Source organism: Chroicocephalus ridibundus, chromosome 3 (assembly GCF_963924245.1).
Source record: "Chroicocephalus ridibundus chromosome 3, bChrRid1.1, whole genome shotgun sequence".
Classification (NCBI taxonomy): domain Eukaryota; kingdom Metazoa; phylum Chordata; class Aves; order Charadriiformes; family Laridae; genus Chroicocephalus; species Chroicocephalus ridibundus.
This window is the reverse complement of record NC_086286.1, coordinates 106,652,434-106,666,580: the sequence shown is the minus strand read 5'-3', so window position 1 is coordinate 106,666,580 and position 14,147 is coordinate 106,652,434. Positions and strand designations below refer to the sequence as shown.

General features: G+C 38.4%; 1 protein-coding gene across 18 annotated transcripts in view; it reads left to right on the top strand.

Annotated features, from left to right (window-relative positions):
• The window catches only part of DLGAP2 (DLG associated protein 2), a 475,732-nt gene that overhangs the window by 216,146 nt on the left and 245,439 nt on the right, over nucleotides 1–14,147 (top strand). For all 18 annotated transcript variants that reach the window (XM_063330365.1, XM_063330377.1, XM_063330363.1 and 15 more), the window contains one exon: nucleotides 10,448–10,480. In XM_063330365.1, coding sequence (XP_063186435.1) covers nucleotides 10,448–10,480 — 33 coding nt within the window. The remainder of the gene's footprint in view (nucleotides 1–10,447; nucleotides 10,481–14,147) is intronic.

Below are 14,147 nucleotides of genomic sequence, written 5' to 3'. Positions count from 1 at the left end.
GTTGGCCATTGAAGGAAGAGACCTGACCCTTTGATCCCTTAGCTTTTATACTGAGCGTGATGCATATGGGATGGAATATCCTGTTGGTCAGTTTTGGGTCACCTGTCCTGTCTGCTCCTCCCTGCAGGTGTGACCCCTCTGCGCTTTTCAACTTCCGACCCTCTAACGGGGCAAATAACAAAGTTAGCTGACCTTGGTTGTTATAGCAGTAAGTATAAGCAAGAGCCTCTCTGCATACCATTCCTTGGTATAATCAAGTCTTAACACTCTGAGAGTGAACATTTTCTGAACAATATACTGTTAATTTCAGAGTTTAGTCAGTTAGAAGAGGCCCAGCTAAAAAGTAAAATTACAAAACAGAAAATTGGTTCTGTTTTATCTCAAACCAGGACACATAAACAGATTTTTGTTTCATTTTTTTTAAATCAGGTTTGATGTTTCACACTAGATTTGTTTTTCTTGTGTATTTGCGCACTCCCACCTGAAGACAGCATTTCTGATGGAGAGCAGAGACTAGATGGAAGCTCTTCTCCTGAGATATGCAGATATATTTAGAAATTTCATTAGGTCCCAGAAGTCATTATAGACTGGTCAAGACAGAAATCCTTACAGAGGATAGCTCAGTGCTCTTGTAAACAAGCCTTGTTCCCCCCAGCCTGTATTTAAGAAGGAATCTATAGTGGATTCCTTCTCAGGACAGTAGAAAAGGCTTATACCACAGATGAGTCCTTGAGCTGTGGTCTCTAGCTGTTGGGAGACATTGCTGGCACATCAGAGTTTGCTGCTGTAATGTCCTCGAGTAGCATGTCAGGTCCCTACATATTTGGGACTGGACCAGTTCAAAGCTTTAGTTGTATATCACAGTCCTTTTGTGTTTGAGTGCTCTTTTATTAGGATCTCAGAAGTGTATCTGCAACAATGAATGCTGGCTGCACACTGGGCGGCGTCAGTACAGCGAGTAGGTTAAAGGGAGTGATTATTCCCCTCTTTTTGGCACTTCAGATGCTGCAATTGGAGTAATGCCCAGTTCTAGCCCCTGCCCCACCCCCACCCCAGTATAAGAAAGACATAGACAAACTGGAGTTTGTCCAGAGGATGGCCACCGAGATGGGTAGGGTACCGGAGCTTATGATGTGCATAGAGACCTGGATTTGTTCAGCCTGAAGAAGAGGAAGCTAAGAGGCGAACAGAACTAATTGCTGTCCTCAGCTGCTTAATGGGTCATTACAGCCAGATGGAGCCAGACTCTTAATGGACATGACAGTGAAAGGACGAGAAGGAACAGAGAGATGTTGCAGCAAGGGAAATTTCAGTTAGACGCAAGGAAAAAACTCTTCATGGTGAGGGTGCTCAAACACTAGATTCTCCTTCCTGGTGGATTTTCAAAACTTGAGTGGGCAGGGCCCTGAGAAACCTAATGTTACTTTGAAATTGGCAGTGCTCTGAATTGAGGAATGAACTCTAACGACCTCAGGACATCTCTTCCAACTTGTACTGTTCCAGGTTGATATCCATTACTGACTTTACACAAAGGACATCGTTCAACAGTCTTGTCCAGATGTGGGTACATCCTGGAATTGATCTCTCACCCCTTCCAATGGTTACATCATTTTTTTGCACACCCTTTGTATTTCAAATTACTGCCTTAAATCTGTTTGTCAAGTCAATTCCATTTAAATGCTTTTGAAATTTGATTCCTATATGAGAGGAAGAAAGGAGTGAAAAAATCAATTTAACCTTCAGAGTACTGGAACATCAGAGTACGTGATCTACTCTACAACTCTGCTGTCCCATTGTATATTTTTTGCCATCTATCTATTTGGTTCTTTGTTAATGCTCAACTTGGAGTTGTAAAATGAGGAAAGTGACAGAAGAGAGAGAAAAACAGACAAAGTAGAGGAATGGTGACAGATAGCCTGGCTAGTTTTGCATTAGTATGCTGTTGAGATTTGACCCTGAGTCTGCTGAACTCCAATGACACTTGCATCGACTCCAGAGGGCTTCTGGAGCAAGCCTCTGGTGCAGACTGCCTTCAGTTTCGTATTTCACAGCACTCTCGTGGGTCCCTGCTCTCACAATTTTTTTATCACCAGCCGTACTCTCCTTGCTGTTTTTCATAAAGATGCAACAATGTGATTAGGGGGTGGTAAGTTTCTTTCCCTCGGCTGGGAGGAATATGACTCACTTTAACCTTTGAACGTCAAATACTAGAAAACGAGTGTAAAAATGAGGAGAAAAACATGAAGATTTGCTCTTTATAAACGCATCATCTGGTCTTTTTTGGACTCATTCAGGGTATTTGGACTCTCCGCTTCGATACTGTGCGTTTGAAATGTGTATCAGAAGTGTGCTAAAGCACATCCATTTTATTACTGTGTTTATGACTTCTCCTCTGAAAAGAAAGTATTTGTGTTCAGATCACCAAGAGAAACATTAGCTTTTTTTTTTCTTTCTTTCTTTAGTGGTTTATATTTTGCTTTTTATTGCTTCAGTTATTTTTGTTTTCCTATGAAAATATTTGATTGTCTGGTCTTGTAATTCTTTTCTGAAATCTCTTTTGGCTTGGTTAATGCACGTGTAATGTGTAAACTCCATATGGAGAAGGATCTGATGTGCAAGTACTGTGAATAGGTTCTGGCATTGCTTTGAGCATGAACCTTATATTTTTATCTGGGGAAAACGGGCTCTTAGTGGTTGCTTTATGCATTTGGTTGGATGTCAGTTCATTTGCTCAAAAGGATACAAAGTTTGCTGCCAGGTTGTTTGATTTTCTTCTGCTTTAGGCTCATTCTATTTTAATAACGGCTATTCTGTATTCTGGTTTTATTTAAAGTTCTTTCAGTATCTGCCCTTCTCAGGGCTACTCATTCCCATTGCTCTGTCTTTCCCAATATAGCTCAGCTGCTAGTATCTCTCAGGCAGCTGGTTTTTCTATCGTATTTTTGCTGTTCTCCAAAACTGCAGTAGACATTTGTTTTTTCCTAACCCCAAGGCCTGATCCTGGGCAGTAAAAGGCCCTTTGTTATGAATACCCCAGTTAAAAGGAAAGATTCAAGAAAGCTGAAATTGCGAACGCAAGGGAATCTCATCTTGTGAGTGGTCACGCCGTAAGTGATCAGCAGTGGGAGGCAGGCAGGCAGGCAGGAAAGTAGGCTCTTACACTCACTCGGGGAGAAGTGCCTGTAGAAGTAGTTTCAGAGGGATGAAATACATTTATTGGCTATATCCACAACCGTTCTAAACAATTGTTATTACATTTTTCAGTACATTCTGCACGATCAACTGACTACCGGTAGTTATTTTTATGTGTATATACTATTGTTCAGAAGAAGCAAAAGGGTTTCAAGACAGATAGATATGTGTGTGTGTGTATATATACACGTAAATGTGTGTGTGTATATATATACGTAAATGTGTGTGTATGTATATATGTATAATTGCATGCTTTTCTTTTGATTGGAAAACTTGAAGTTATTTTTGTTTATTTCTTTTATGACTGTTCATGGAAATGGGCCAAAACAATACGTGAGTCCAAATATAGTTGGTTTCTCTTCCTGTTGTACTATTTGTCAGCACTCAAAATACTGTAAGAAATACAGTGTTTTGGTGTGTCATTTTGATTATTTTTGCCACTTCATAGTTTCAGACAAAAAGTTGTAAGAAGCACCTGGATTCCTTTGTGGATTTCATTTGGTTTACATGGATTAAATGAGTAGAGCTCTTACTCCAAAGGCAGACCAACGAAGTATCCTTGACTTAGTTCATTCTTACAATGGTGACTGCTCAGGGTACCTCTAGTCAAATTCCTGTCTGTAAGGATGAGAAAAGATCTCATTTGAGTCACAAAAATGCTTGAGGCAAGAAGTGCTGCCCAAAATTAGGCCAGTGGCGTTCTTAGAAATGTAAAAAGGATGTAAGAGTGTAAATATTCTGCCCCACCTGGTCGTTGAAGGGTTCAGGTTGAGCACTGTATTCAGTGTGGGGCACTTATAACTTTAAGATACGGCTAAGTTGGAAAGACTCCAGGGAAAAACAAAGATGAGATGAGTATTAGCAACCATGACTGTGAGGAAAAATTGAAGGCTTAGAATACAAAAAAACAACACCTGAAGGAAACAACAAGTATATGAACTAAATATCTTTTTTTTTTCCTAAGTGTGTTAAAAATTTTACTTTCCATCTGCATAGTTGAAAGCAATGCCTGTTTGGGCTCTATAGGAAAAATCTCTCTAACTGCAAATATAATTTAGCAACAGAGAGAATTTACCTGAAGATGGTTGTATTCCCTGTAATGAAAGGTTTTAGAGAACATTTTAGAAAAAAAAATCTGTAGGTAAATCTCAAATGGGCGTTGCAGAAGAAAAGGCTAGTTGGTTTTTGTAGGTGTCTCTCAATACCTTACCTACGTGGGTGACAACACGGAGCAGGAGATCTCCACAGGATTTGCTCTAGCATCGGTGTGGAACAAAGATGATGATTGAGAATGGGAGAATCTTGGTGGACGTGATAAAATCTTGCAGTTTATCCTATAGTTCTGTCATGTTGATGTTTCAGCTGATGGCATTGTGCAGTGGTGAGGTATCAAGAGGAGGAAAAAGCTACAGATAAAGACAAAAGGTGTAGGAGAAAAAATAGACGCGAAAAGAGAGAATGGAAAACGTAGTTCATAATACAGTCATCTTTTATTGGCACTATTATAGCCATGTTTAGATACAAATATTGGATTAAAATCCTGAAAATGATTAGAAGTTTCACAGATTAGCCTTAAATTATACCTTGCTTTTCAGCTGCACTGAATAATGCATGGCTACTCTATGTCTCTAAGTCTCACAGAGTTCTGTTTCACTGACATCAGTAAAATGATGTAAAGAGACATTGATGAAATAGTGTCAGAAACAGTTGCGTTTCTTGCCATTAGAACCAAAATCTAAAGCACTATCTGCTAAATTTCCTCACTGGAAGTTGATCTATGTTTTCATTGCTTTCTAAATTATTATTATTATTTTGCATAAAGGAAAGTGAAAAAAAAAAGCAAACAAAGAACCGTATTTCTCTGTGAAACAAAAATAATTTCCAGTTTTCCTCTGATGCATTGAATTCTAGATTCAAATAAGCAGTGATATTCAGTAATTATATAACAGGGGTATGTCTTTTTGCTACTCGGTAAATAGAATTAGACAGGAGTGGGAAAAAAAATAGAGAGAAATCTAAGCAACAGAGAACATACACGTCTGTAATTAAAATTTAAAATAACATAGAGAAGGGTGGCAGCAGGGAGGAGCCGCGAAGGGTCTCTGGTGGTATCAGATGAAAAGAGAAACAGAGAAGTCTGTTACCCAGCTGAAGTGGGGATACGGAACGGGATGTGTGCTGCTGCTTTATGAATGTGGTGCTGAGGTGACAAGCTATCCCCAGCACTGCTTCTCAACTTTGCGCGTTATTTCTTGTCATACTGTCATTGCCATATATCTCGGTCAAAACTCATCCAGATTGGACTCCATAATCTGGGTAAGCCCTTGCTGAGAGCATGGTGTACTTTGAAGTGTAGATAACTATTAAATACCATCCAGTATTTTCTTTAAACTGATTTTAAATCCTACTAATATTGTGTTGTCTTCCTCTTATTAGATTGTATAGATTACATGGGTACTTTGAATTGTAATTTATTCATAATGTCTGGTTTGTATCTTTCATCCGGCCCATATATTGTTTTCTTTATGATATTGCATGTTGTAAAATCTACTCTTTACTGTAGATTTTATTGTACTTTCACCAGCCATACAAGGATAATATATACAAAGCAAGGAAAGGTGAACATGTTTAGCAGAATAACTTATCTTCACTCTAATTTAAAAGTGAATGTTGAACTCAGCTTTTTGGAGAAAGAATGTTGGCATTTACATGTCTACGTTGATTATTTTTAGTTTTACTTATCATTTAGGTTAGAAAAGAAAAACTGTAAAAATAAAATGGATTTAATATTATTTGGGAGGAAAAAAGAGCTTGTGTCTTCATGATAAATTTGTTTCTTCAAAAGATCTTTCTTATGACCTATTTTGTCAGCAAGTTCTTGTATCCAGGAAGATTATTTCTGTTGGCTAGACAATTTCAACATGACAGAGTGAGATTAATAATATAAATACAGGTTTTCCTTGTTCTATTGATTTATTGGGTCCCAAATCTCTGAACACTCGCCCATCTTAGCCATTTTACTTTTGAGAGCAATGACAAAGAAGTTACTCATATGTATGAGTGTTTTCAAGAATGAGCATCTTTGTTAAGTGCAGCTGATTAGCAACATATTAAAAAGAAAGAATACCACTTGTGAAAGTATCGTTATAATACTTTAGATGAATCAGATATGTAGAGGCATAATCCATTAGTAGGCATTGTGAGAAGGAGAGGCTTAAGAAGTATCTTTGCCTGAAAAGTGGTAATGTCCCTGCTCATATTCCATCACAACATGCAGTAGTTTAAGCACTTTCACGTCAGATGTCATTTCATCCAGCGTGGGCATACAAAAGTTACTTGCCTGAGGCTGAGATTTCACGATTCCCTTGAGCCGATCTATGGGCTGGCCAGTCCTGAAAAGAGCAGTCTTGGTCTGCCCGCATTTGGCGACACGTTCCGTCTTCCCTTGTGCCCTACATTAGCGTTGTTACAGTTGGTGGGACACTTGGATCAGGGGACTGCTCTTACCAAGACTCGATTTTTTTCATTTGTTTTTTCCTGAAGGAACGTGAATACCAAGTTGCATGTGGGTCAACAGACCCATTGTCATTGCAAATAGGCAAACTGCATACTGTGCCATGCCAGGATGAGTACGAGCAGTGAATTGCGGAGGATATTATTTCCCTCTGGTGCTGGTGAGGCTGCACCTGGAGTACTGTGTTCAGTGGTTGGGGCTCACTGCTTCCAGAGGCATAGGGAGAAATTGGAGTGAGTCTAACAGAGGGCCCTCTGGTCAGAGTAGTTGAAGGAGCTGGGCTTATTTAGTCTGTTGAGGTGTAGATCTATAGTGGACTACTGCTATTTGAAGGAGAGTTACTGACAGGATGGAGCCAGAGTCTTTTTAGTGGTGCTGGCTGATGTAACAAGGAAGAATGGCCACAAACTGTAGGCTGAGAGATGCAAGCAGGACCCTATGAGGCTGATGCAGCACTGGAGCAGGCTGCTCACTGAGGCCGTGGAATCTCCATCCTTGGTGGCTTGCAGGGCTTGGCTATCAAAACCCCAGCTGAGCTGAGCTCCTGTTGGTGACAGCCCTGCTCTCAGTGGGAGGCTGAACAGACGACCTCCAGAGGTCACTGACAATGAACACTAATCTCTTGCTGTGAATGTTATTGTGAAGATGTTGCCTAAGTCTAAGACCTCTGACAACACAAAAAAAGGAATAACTTATAACTATATATAAACTTATAATCGTAAAAGCGATTTATCGGTTTATCTCATGCTAACATAGGTTTCTAAGGCAGGTTAGGTGGCTGTTTATTTCCACTACTTGGTAAATCTTCTAAGACTAGTTTAGATTTTGAACAGTAATGCTGAGACACTCAACCTTAGCTGTGGTGCGTCTCAGCGTAAGCTATGTCGTTTCACCTGATGGAGTGGTAACTTTTTACACTGTTTTCATGTCCTTCATTGCTGTCATCTGACCCCAGAACTGAAATTTAAATTAGAAAATTTCCAAATTAGTACAGATGTTTAGTATTGAGCTATGTTCCAGAAAGATCTTTTCTACCAAGATACAGCAACTTCCTTATAGAGGAAAGAAGTTCAAATAAGTTTCAAGACATAGCTTCTTTACAGGATTTTAAGATTTCCGTATTTCTGTATAATGCAAACCTACAAATACTTGAGTGTGATGCGTATGTTTTATATGATTTTAGTCTTGGAAACTTAGGATGTGCACTCTCTCAACAATTGCCATAGAATGTACGGATCTAAATAGACTTCATTGTTTTTCTCTTTCTCTGTCTCTTACACACACACAGAGGCTCCATGGAAAACAGTGCTCCGTACAACCTCCCTGTGATGTTGTTCACGTGTCTAGTAGAAGTGGTTGTGTTTTTATTTGTCACTTGATCTGTATGTGTCAAGCGCAACAAAAAGGGTACCTAGTCCTCCCCCACAGTAGCAAACTACGGTGGGGAAATTCATAAACAGAGGCTTACTGGTGAATCATCCACATCCGCAAAGTCTGCTTCTTACCAGTGTAGCAGGAGAGGTGCTGCTGTGAGTTTGAAATTTTTCCTGGCCTCTGGAAGGCATACATTGATAAATTAAAACAAAATCTCCCCCATGAACTCTCCCCAGGGATGCTGAGGTAGGGGAAGAAACACCTGGCTCTCCTATAAACGTGGGACCTTACACAAACACCTGAAAGAAGTCCAAAGAAGCAGTGGTCTGGCAGGGATAGTGCTGACACCTTGCTAGCTTTTGGACAACTTTCTGGCACCGGTCGTAGCTGAAACCCTTATTTTGTGGTTAGACTGCCTACCCTGCTGCAGATTTGCAATATTGGCACCAATTTACGTTAGGGAGGAAATGAGGGAAGCGAATAATTTGTACTGTTGGGCGGGGAACTTTGGAAGATGGTGTTTAGAGCTGCAAAAAATATCAGGCAGACTCTTTGGATTGTAACAAACCAGTGAAGCAGTTGTTAGCAGGACGTAGAGGATCAGCAAAAAGTCAGAAGTTCAGAAACCAAGTCTCAGCTTGTTCTTCCTTATCAATCAGGATAATAAACTGCGCACAGACAGGCAGCCCCTCTCAGTAAAACCTCAGAAAGTCTTTGAATTAAAAGTGAAAAAAAGATCTTCTGAGCTGCTCCCTCTGCATCACTTCAGGTTGTGGCAAGTGCGTTTTTCATCCAGCAGTGAAAGAAACAGGCCTGTGTTATCTGAGACGGGGCTTTTCATGCTTTTCACTGGCAGTTTTTCCTCAAGCGTGCTGTTGGGGTGTTGTTTGGAGTTTGTCAGATCTGCTGGGGACACTGGTGAGTCTATCAATAGACAGTTCAGCTACGTGTTTCACGGTGCTGAACTGCATCAAAATGAATATCCTATTGTGCAACTTTATGCTGTTTTAAAAGTTGTGACCCACCTATCAGCAGCAGAGTTGCCTGGATAAACATTATTTTTCTCATTCCTTTACCTCGTGCACACTACAACCTCTGTCAATGATTAACATTTTTAAAAGATATGAAAGATGTAGGGTCAAGTACCGTTACAACAGTGGGTTATGGTGAGACAGCCTCTTACCCGTATGGACAAAGTACTTCTAAATAACTGGCAATGTCACAGTGGCACTATAAAGGTCACTACTTAGTGTACGTGTTTCATATTCTACGTTTCTGACTTTTTTTGCCTTCAAGTCAAGATCGCAGCTGAAGTCCAATGTCCCATTTGTAATTCAAGGCCAGAGATAATTTCAGCAAGCTTTTGAATTGGATTTGTATGTACCAGGCACGTTAAACTGCTTTTTGTACTGAGTTTATACAAAAATGTATACACACGCACATGTGCGTGTGTGCCTGCGCATACATATATTTGCCTCAGCATACTTGTTGTTATTAGAGGTGTAATTTTTCATCCGAGTGTTAAAATGGAGATTTCAGAGGTTTGGGATTCAAAATACATTGTGCTGTCTTGTTCTAGTAGAATTTTTTCCAGTATATCAGAATTCTCTGACGACTTGATGACATTCTCTGTGATTTCAATTGATTCTGGTATTTGGATTCTAAACAGTAGCTTTGTTCTGCTTGGTACTAACACCTGACGCAGCTCAATCTCAAGGGATACTTTAAAATATTTCCTCCATGTGTGTATATATTTGTACATTATGCAAAATAATTTTTAAGACAGCCAACTTCCAAATAGTGGTGTGTGAATAATTGTACGTTTAGAGACCGTCTGTTTGTTATGACGGAGTTTTATTTCCTTCATTTCTATTCTTGAATATTTTGCAGAGTATAACTGCACGTTATACATTGACTCACTCCTCTTGCCTGGAAGGACTTGGAAGTCTTTCATGAGAACGGAATATAACAACTCTGTCACTATTACTGTTTGCCACCTCCAATCATAAAATATTAGGAGGCTTAAACTTTTTATTTGAGTGACTGTTATCACTGCAGTATTATACATCTACAAATACAAAAAAGTCATGCGGAAGTAAAAAGTCCTGCTACATGAATGCATTCAGCTGGAGTCTATGAAGGTGATAGTTACAGAAATGTAACCAGACATTTATATAGTTCTATTTAAAAATTCTTCATGCAAAAACTCTTTTTTGAAAGTTATTTTGCAGCTGTTAAAAAATGGGTGCTGAAAATAGAATTGCATTTTTCATGCTAACTTTGAGTTCTCTAAGTTTTGTTATATTTGGATGTAATTATGACAGATCTTAAATCAAGAAGTTATAATTTTTCTCTTTTTCTTTGCAGAGTCACAGTGTACACTTTGTGGGGAGCCTGAAGGTGAGCGTTTTTTCCTACTAATATTTTTCAAAGCAACTAGAGTTGAACGCGTGACTCACATGATACACACGTACAATAGATTGTAAATGGTATCCGAACGGTGAGAACCAATGAAAGACATGCTTCCCTTTGTTAGATACCAAAAAATGAATTGAATTAAGCTGAGTAAAGCACAGTACATGCTCCAGGCAGGAAATAATCTTTAAGGACAAATATTCCACTAGGGCAAAAATTGAAATGTTTACTTCTTATTCTTTTGTGTGTTTGTCAAACTAATTTGGGGTAAGAGAGAGTGTGAAGAGACGTTTAAGGATATCACTTTGAGGATGGAAAACAATGAGACTGGACATAAAAGGGAAATGAGAAAATGTTTTTATATTTGATATTACATTTACGGAGAACTGTGAGAGACTAACACTTTTTAGCAGGTGAAGTGAATAAATATTGCTTCTGAAATAAAGATAATTAAGCAATAATTGTTATGCAGTGCAAATACACGTCCACGTGAAGGTGTTTGGTGGTTTGTTTGGTTTGGTTTTTTTCCAAGTGACTAATTAAATGCCAAGGTGAGACCCACAATTTACCTAAATGAACACTGAAGCAATGAGATTATGATTTTTAAAGTAGGCCATTATTGAGGAAAACCTCTCTAATTCATTTATTTATTAACATTGGTGCTATTATAAAGAGAATGTCAAAAAGCTGACCTTAGTTTCAAATCAAGCATCTGGAGTCTTTCTAAGAAACGTAGTCCGAAATAGCAAATGTAAATGCTGAGGCAAAGTACATTAGTTAAAAAATAAAATTATAGATTCTAGGCTGTTCCCAAAGACATTCATCTTTATATCTTGATTATTTTCTGAAAAACAATTTAAACTTCTAATGTTTTATAAATTTAGGAGGGAGAAGTTATTAAGACATGAAGCCTGGAAGTGAAAGGCTTTGAGACCTTGCAACTAATGAAATAACTCAGTAAATTAAACATTAATTGTCTGCTTCTCGTTTGTTATCTACTGACAAATAATTGTTTTAGAGATTTGTTTTGACTTTACATTCCTATTAAAATAAACAGTCAATTCTTGATTTGTTAGTTTTCTTTGTCCTTTGTTTGATAAATTTATAATAGCACAGATACACATATGAAAAGGAGAAATAAGACAGGTGCTTGTTTGCCTTTCATGAGATATTCTTTCATGATAAGATTGTCCAACTTTAAAGTTATGCATTGGATTAGTTCTGTTTTATTGCATGCTCTGCCTGCTTTATAACAATACTTCTCCTTTCTTTTCATTACTGCTCTTTCATACTTGTTCAGCGTTGCAAATTTTAATAAATGTACATGGTCTTTGTAAAAAGGGAATTCCAAAAAAATACCAGTAATAAAAATGTTTAACATTTATATGACTAAAAGCCCACAATCAAAAGATAATTATAGGTATTGGTGTAGGAACAGTCCTCAGGAACATAATGTTCACTTTTTAGCTGAGTAGAAATGAACTTTCCCAGGAGTGAATGTCTTCTGGATCACCATACTCTCCCCTCAAACATAGTATGACTGGAATGCTAATTATTAATTCTCTGCCTCATTTTTAAAAATATTGACATTATTGTCAGCTCAGATTACTGACAAGATTTAGAATCTCTTTTCTTTGCCAGATTAGCACTATTCCTGATCTAAGACTGAACATTCACAGAAGTTTTCTATATGATTTTGTGATGAAGAAGTAGTTACTCAATAGATATGACTTTAGTTTTAAAAAGGCCATTCTAAAAGAAACTTCACATCTTTTTCATGTGAATCAAAACCAAAAAACCAACAACTCAAACCTCAAAAAATATAATTTTCCTCTGGAACATTCTTTAAATTTTGCTGTGGTTTCATGTAAACTAATTGAGTTAATTACTCAAGTAACTGAGTAGTTCTTCCCTACTTAGAAAACTAGGGAAGAACTAAAAAATAACTTCTTGCAATGTTTTGTTTTGCAATGAATTTCTGACTTTTCTCTGTAGCTTTCTTCAGAAATTTGAGATACTCTGTGGCTTATAGCTTGCATTTTTGGTATATGAGGCAAATTCAAAGAATATCAGTTAATGGTAAATACCATTTACCTGCAGGTTCCTTGTTGCTCATCCTTTTCAGAAAAAATCAAAGTTCACTAAGTGTATTAACGTACTTTGAGATGAATTTGCAAAATTGTAGCACAGCTGTGCCATGGTGTAGGCCTCCTCTATTAGTTTCCAAAGTGGTAGGCAGAGACTCATTCATGAAATAGTGGATGTGGAGAAATCTCACTGATTTGGGAGAGAGGAAGACAAGGCTTCACATCTCACCACTTCTGAGTTCCTCTGAGGCTGTTTATGCCATTTATTGAAAAACCTACAGGCAGCTGGTGGTGAGTTTCTGAACACCTTCTACCTTCTATAAGAAAGGTGTCAGAGTGGAAGCCTATTGGAAGCCACAAATTCTGATTGTCAGGTTGGTCAACTGAAGTCCTCACTGGTCTTGTGATGGTTCATCCTTTCTCTAATCATCACTCACCTTTCAAAACCAGCAGTTTTGTCCTGGATTACCATTATGTCCAAGTGTAATAGGAAACAGCTGTGTAAAACAGAACTCTTTGCTGGTGCTCTTTGCAAAGTTTTTAGCATTTAGTGTTGCACTTCAGGAAACAAGTGCATTTATCTGCATACATGTTGTTGCACAAGTGTGGGACAATGTGGGTCATGTTTCATAGAGTGAAAAAATATGGGAGGGAAATATAAATTCTCAGAATACAGATTTTATATGTGTTTCGTCTGTGGAATTTGTGGATCCATAGGTAAATGTGTATCATGTGTCCTCCTTTGCAGCCCATCTAAAGAGGATGATTTGGAAAACACTGAGGTCTCTGGCAATCAGTCTTTTGTATGAGTTGCAAAGGCTTTTGTGTTCTGTTTCAAAAATCTTGTGTTTGCTCTGTGTTATTGACAAGCACATCAGCTACCATTCCTGTCAGTGTGAAATGTTTGAAGACCAGGAAGCCTATTTTATACCAGGAGGAAACTAGAGTTGCAGAAGGCAGAGCTAGTGGTCTAATAAATCCTATTAGTGTAGCTACTTCGAGCTGCTCCATCTTCTGGAAACGCAAGAACAGCAATGATGTGTTTTCAGGGAGATGACAACAGTCGCCTTTGCGGAAGTGATCTGCAGTTGACAGGTTATGTTGTCATGGTAAACACTGTTGTGCTTTTTTTTTCTTTTTCTCTTCCTGCTCAGATTTGAAGTGAGGATGGAATGTTATACAGACGTGTCTGGCTCGGTCTTTGTGACAGCCAGTGTACTCTGTTAGAAAGACTGGTGCATGAGGAGTTTCAGGAACAGTTGTGCCTATTAATCCTCAAGTGGATGTTTCTGTTCTGTCTAACTCCTGGTATTTATTCACAGAAGTTTTTGAAAGGACTATATTAACAAATGCAATTTTCTATATTACCAAAGCAGCAAACAATTAAGCTTGGTGGCAGCTGAGATTTCAGTTGACCACTCTGTCTTCTCAAAGCCTATGCGAATGGAAGCTTTTCTTCCAGGCTTTTTGAATATCCTTCACAAATCCAGTAGTGACCTGCTGTTTCTATTCATGGCTTTTGCCTCTGTATTTTATAATTATTCTGTTTCTTTCCTTCTTAAAGA